We start from the raw sequence: 6,750 nt of genomic DNA, 5'->3' as shown, positions 1-6,750 counted from the left end.
AGAAAGAAAAAAACAAGTTGATCCACAACATATTCTGTTCTGCTGTTTTTGGAGGCTGTGCACTTCAAAGGATGTGCTCTCACCACATTTACATAGCATTCTTATTTTTATATATATCTCTAATTTGTTCCCAATTAGTGATGTATATCTAAAATTTTTTATTTTTTATTTTTATATATATCTCTAATTTGTTCCCAATTAGTGATGTATATCTAAAACTTAATTTCTCTCTCTGATTCAATACCAAAACCATACTGTTGCAAAAGTGGAAATGGGATGTATGTGTTGTTTTCTGTGGCTGAAATGAGCCAGTTAATTGTCTGTTCTTACTGTATATAGCACCCATTAATGGTGTCCAAACYAAACACAGCCACATTTACTTCTAAAGGCCACGACTTGTCTGACAACAAATTATTCCCAGGCATATTTTTCCCCCCTCTAATTTTAGACTGTTTGTACCGAGCAGACACAGGAGCTGTAATGTGCAAACAACTGAAACTAATATTAAATGCCAAGAACAGTGAGTAAGAAGAGTCATCAAAAATATTGAGTACAATGCAAAAAGACTTTAATAAATTTCATAAGCTCACACATACATAAACAAAACATTTACAATTTTCTTCACACTGGCAAATAAAAGTCAATTACAAAGATCATGTAAGGTGCATATTGTACTTCACATTGAATAAAAGTGAGGTCGTCTGTCTCCCTTACAAAGACAAGAAAAGCTTTCCCATTGTATTGTTTTCCCTTTCCCCCAAAGATCAGGAAAAAAAATCTAATTATTACACAGTGCTAAGATGCTGTGTGTGTTTCATACCGTGGCTCCTACGCAGTAGTGAATACATTTGATACCATAATTGCACAAAATATACTTTCCTCAAATAATAACAACCTGCCTCATGGAGAGGCAAGAGCACATAAAATTAAAAAAGCTTTAAAATAGACATGGTCTGTACAACCGTGACAAATATAGACTGGAACATAATCAAAAGGGCTGCTGTTCCGTGCAGTAATTTGATTTACCTATAAACAGTTTCTCACAGGAGGGGAAACAGCCTCTGGTCCACTTTGTCTGTACATTTCTGAGTGAATACACAGGTTATATCTAGAATAACTTTCCTAATTCTATGGTCATGTGTATGTTCTGATAGTGCCTGTTAGGCCTTAACCTACTGAATTTTTTTTTAGCTCACCATTTAACAGGAATATTGAACAATCATGCTGCTAATCCAACAAGCCAGTAACATTTGATAACTGTAGGAACAACTAATCTTGGGATACGTGATGAAAAAAATAAAATAAAAATAACGGAGGGAAATTATGCTCCAAAAAAAGAGGCCCAATAATTGTTGTCTTTGTGTTTCTGTCATATTTTATTGCTGTTTTCAAAAKAAGTCCTGGGTTACATTTTTAAGAGAATGTCGCTTGGTACTTTCTGCTCACCATCAACTCAACCACTGCTTGAGGATTATTATTATTTTTTCCWTTTTTTAACCATCTGGAGTCATTTAAATGTAGATCTCGTGGGTAAATCACTTCTGATTTAGGAACAGAAAGCGACACACAAAAGGTTAGGCTTAGCACGCTTTGAGTCTGCCCTACATAAACAGCTTTTGATTATGACCCGAGCAGTTAGTCCCTTGTGATTGTGGCTTAGCTCAAAGTATTAAACTTGTCCTACCATTTCTTCCTGTGTRATAACAGCTTGGTGATCTTTAGCACACACATACACACATGGAAAAAAAAAGCACTATTGTTGTGGTTGTTGTGGGGGGCTAAATGCATTTCTTTTTACTTGTCACTCAGAATGCTATCATTGGCATCGAAAGTGGAACAGAAAGAGGCAAAGAGTAACAAAAATGTGAGCAATGTAAGCCTACAGGTTGAAGGCATTGCAGCATAAATACATTGTAAGTAAATAACGATATAAAACATAGAAGGTAAGAAAATAAAATGGCCACCAGGCAGTTTTTTTTAAACAAGGCAAAGAAAAGCAGTCAATAAATATAAACACCATCAAGTTTGTGATAGATATACATACATACATATAAACATACTTTACAGATCTACTGACTGTATTTGACACCTATTTTACAGTTCGGATGGGACATTTTCTTAAGGGGGTTCAGGGCGAGTCCTCCTCGCAGAAACAGGTAAAATGTAGCATAAGACTCAGTAAAGCATTTCAGACATCCAACAAATTCACAAGAGGAGCTTAGTCGGGTTTCAGACAGCAACATAATGCGCGTCTTTTTTTTTTCTTTTCTTTTCTGAGACGCCCCCCACCCACCCGTCCTTTTCCAAATTCATTCTTATGGACTTATTGAAGGAAGAGGTGCAGTTTGAGGCTGTAGAGACAGTAAAGTACGTGTTTCACCTCTTCAGTTCTTCCATCTTTTCTCTTTCTCTGCCCTCTCTCTTTTCTCTCTTTTTCTCTCTCTCTTTAGGAAGTAGGAGCTAGAGATTGATTTTAATCCTGTGGGAGCGAGCTGTACCTGTGCCACAGAGTGTGCCATAGTGTGGTGGGTTCAGTGCCATCTCCTGAAATATAGAGAGACAGACAGATATAGGGAGATTGTGGTTATAATATCAATGAGCTCTGAGCAACCTAAGCTGTAGCCTTATTGGTGTGAGGCTTAATTGACAATGAGCAAAACAAAACAAAAAAACAGTTTTGAAAAATGAGTAAATATAAATATATATAAAACATTCTTCAAGGCACTGCTGGCAATCAAGTCCTTATGTCAGGTTTCCTTGAAGAATGCCCCAGGTGCTTTGTGTGTTTTCCTGTACTTATCAGAGCATGCAATCTTATCCAATTAAAACTCCCAATTTCTTGATTTCTTTTTGTCTCCCACCACACTAGTGCAACACTCTTCATTTCCCCTAAAACAACCATTTGAATCAATTTAGGCCCACTCTTTCATTCGGACCCTTGCCAGTTGGGTCCTCTGATATGTACAGAAGATAACATTTTGCTGTTCCTCAGACAGTTAGCAGCACATCTTCAAGTACTTGAAACAGGGATAATCAATCTGACCTGATAGGGCTTATATTAGATAGTGACTGCAGACATAATGGCTCAACAGAAATAGACAAAACAAAACAAAACAAAACAAAAAAACTCAACAAAGATAATGATAACGAGACACAAGCAAAGACAAGTCCTTTTCTAGTGTATGATGCCAATATCTAATTTAAAAGATGAGCTGATCACTGTTCTTAGCAATTTTTTTTTTGTTTTTTACACTGTCTCTTAGAAAGTATATGATAAGGACTGTGGCAAAACTGGGCACGGATCTATTTATGATTCAGTATTTTTACTGAGATGCCAAAGACAATATGGAGTTTTCTCTTATCGTATGTAGTGCATAGTGTTCCCTTCCCCCACCTGTATGTCAGTGGAATAACAGAAACGTCCCCAAACATAAGTTGTTTTTGTTGGCAAAAAACACTGTTGTTCATGGACTGTCTAACAGTAAAGTGTCATTCATCACCCCTTTAATGTAACATTAGATGTTTAAACATATAGATGTTTGCTACAAGCTATGAGATTTCATGTTTTTCAGTGAAATAAGCACCCAATTGCAGGCTTGATGATTTAACTGTTAATTAGCTAGCTAACATCAGCTTGTTAGGCTTTTAACTTTACAATAAGCAAAATGACTTAGAAGGGAAAATATACTGCACAAATAAATACATTGACTTTAGAATTATGRCAAACTGTTGCTGTTTAATCTTTGTGTGGGTAATGCAACACATTTGCAGTACTTGTGTTCTCGCACTAACCTAATCCTGTCTGTGCATACAAGTTAAAATGAATGTATATTATCATATTCAATATTATTTTTTTAAATGTATAATAATCATTAGCAACCATTTAAGATGCAATAGTATTCATAATTGCTTTTATGAAGAAGCATGTAGATAATGCGGTACCATTTTAAGTTTTTTGCTTTAAATCTTTGTGTTAATGTTGCAAATGTGTGCTTTTTTATTGTTTTTTTTTTTTTTTACTTCAAGGTATCACGCTGTTAGGATTGCTAGGACTGCACAAGTTTATGCCTTGGTTTAATGGAGAAATTACTGACTGACCTAATTTTGTAACACTTAAAATCTGTATTTCTAAAACTAATATTCACATAAACACATTTTATTTTATTTATTAWTATTTATTATTGTTATTATTTTTTGCATTTTGCCACAAAATGTTCTATTTATGCATTAGCAAACTTAGTACAAGAGTTCATTAACCCCTTTTTCCTGCAAGTGTGATGTCTAATATCATTCGAGAAGTTATTTGATCCATCTCYCTTAAATGCAAACGCTCTAACAAGACCTCATCATCACCGGAGGCAGACTGACCTCCAATATCAAAGGGTGTAGGGGCTAAAAGAAAACGATGAGACTTGTGGGGGGTGGGGGGGTGGACTGGCATTTGCAAATACTTTTCTTGTCGCATAATGAAGCCATATGGTGGCACAAATCTGCAGTCTCTGAAGTATTTTTACAAGCTTTACTTCTTATCGTCTACATCTGTAAAGTCCCTGAAAACATTTTGGTGACCTTCAACCATAATTATCTCCTCCTGTGTTCCCCCTTGATTGGTATTCCACGGGTGGGATTTTTGTCTGTGAGAAATTTTCCCTGGCATTAAGTGCATGGCAGATCGCTACAAAGTTACAACAGAATTGTCGTTCACTTTGATGAAGGAAAAGGGAGAAAACTTAACAACGTGCCTATGATCTCTGCTTTTGGAGTTCTGGCATTAACGTTGCACTGAAGAAAGACAGAATGCCTGGCGCTTAGAGAACAAATGCCGCTTTGGTTTTAAGAACAGCACTTCAAATCATCTTGACAAACTCCAGAGTGTTCGCACATTCTTTTTGCCTCATCTAATAAAAGCAAGAACCACATCTTTTGAAGAAGTGCTGTTTTCAAGTGTTCTTCTTAAGACTTAGAAAACAGGTTTTTTTTATTTTTTTTTTTTTATTATTTTTCTCAAAGAAAGCACAAAGATTTAATCAAAGCACAATGAAGTTGTAATTGGGCTCCAACAAACAGGGCTGCTGGTCATCTACCTCACATCACTTGAACGTGAATCGCCCTAGGATAGTTTGTGGCATTCCTGATAATCTTAAAGGACGGCTGCCTTTATTCCCCCCATACCTCTTATCAGTCTCATTCGCAAACCAATTACGGTGATTTTAATCATACTGTATTACAAGTGATTAACCCTTTAGTGCATTTAATTAACCTTTGCAACCGCTGATTCTCATTGGGCATAGCTTCATGCTATTTTTTCTGCGACACAGGCTTTAAATAAGCACACTTTAAACTGGTRGGAAATGTAACATCTAAAGTGGGAGGAATCACTTGTCATTTGCTTAAGGCAACACCAAAATTAGATATGCTGTTGGTGTAACATCACCAAAGATGGTTGTTGGTGAGTATATCCSCTTAGAATACCTTATTTTTTATTGTTTTCAATTGATGATATGAAAATATGAGAAGTTTGTACACATGAAGCCTGTCTTCAACTAGATGAGTGAATAAATATACCTTAGAAACAATGGGATATAAACATAGCCTGAAGATTTGAAAGAATGTTTACTAATCAAATATTCATAGATTTTTAAATTATCTGCACAAAAATACTCCACTCTGATCAGCACCATAAGTGAAAATCAATTTAAATCTGTGATGCATTAAATTCGCAAGGGATAATAATTCAGAATTGTTAAACACAAACTGAATATTTCTGCATCTTCTCTGGAAGTCATTACACGTAAGAAGGGGAAAATCATCCTGACAACTTGACAGTGTGTCGTATAAACACATTATGGATTAAATCTTCAGTACCAGGGGCATGCGCTGGGCTTATGTATGATGCAGCATGGCAGGGCATAGCTTTTAACTAGGGTTTCAAATAAAAGGTGGATGAGAGAAATGACGATCAGCTCTGTGTGGGTGTCTCCGTAAATTAGCCTAAGTACTACACTTTACAGGATCAACAGTCATTCACAACAACCATGCTATGAGGAATGCTTGCTCCGTGTCACAGAAAGATACTGCGAGTAAAAAAAGGGCACAATACAACCAGAAATGTAGGAGACATTGAGAAATATGAGGTTGAAGACAYAAACAAAGAAGAGCACCTTGTGAAATAAATAAAATTATAAATACAATATTGATGCAATATCATGAAATTGACCCAGAAATGGATGAGTGGCAGTTATAATAATTATGATCAAAACTAGAACAGGAACGAAAACCAGTGCAACGAGACAACAAACAAATCTAAAAGAAATCCTAAATAAAATGGCTGAAAAAAATTATAAGTTGACAGGGTGCTTGAGGTAAAGCATGGCAATGTTTATACCATTATGAATAAACTAGTTCCCTGTGCTCAGTCAGCCCTGTTTAATTTAATTGTGCTAACAACAGGTCAAATACATAGTTATGTATTAGAGAAACAACAATGAATGCATTTTTATGTAAAATACTCACTGAAAACATCAAAGTGAGAAAGAGTTTCAAAAAGATTAGTCAAACTTTACATCAGCCAATTTAAGGAATGCAAAGGATGTTACATATGCCATTTATAACAATAATTGGGGTCATTAAAGGAGAACATTTACRGGCTTAGTGCAGAGTTGGCCTGGCAAGCTTTTTATGGACTATTGCTCCCTTGGTGTTTAAGTTTATTGGTCTCAAGGCTCTGCATCACCTTGATCCCTATGACCC

At 35.8% G+C, this 6,750-nt stretch overlaps 1 protein-coding gene across 1 annotated transcript; it reads right to left on the bottom strand.

The window, feature by feature from the left end:
- Window positions 1-551: 551 nt before the first annotated feature.
- LOC106510903 (protocadherin-11 X-linked) lies at window positions 552-2,544 on the bottom strand (the record flags this gene model as incomplete). Its single annotated transcript, XM_013999635.1, is given in 1 exon segment — window positions 552-2,544. A coding segment is annotated over 1 exon segment (84 nt), but the record flags the coding sequence as incomplete, so codon positions are not given.
- Between the last annotated feature and the right edge of the window lie 4,206 nt (window positions 2,545-6,750).

This window comes from Austrofundulus limnaeus, unplaced genomic scaffold (assembly GCF_001266775.1).
Source record: "Austrofundulus limnaeus strain Quisiro unplaced genomic scaffold, Austrofundulus_limnaeus-1.0 Scaffold2384, whole genome shotgun sequence".
Classification (NCBI taxonomy): domain Eukaryota; kingdom Metazoa; phylum Chordata; class Actinopteri; order Cyprinodontiformes; family Rivulidae; genus Austrofundulus; species Austrofundulus limnaeus.
Note: the sequence above shows the minus strand (reverse complement) of the source record. Positions and strands in the feature narration are given on the sequence as shown.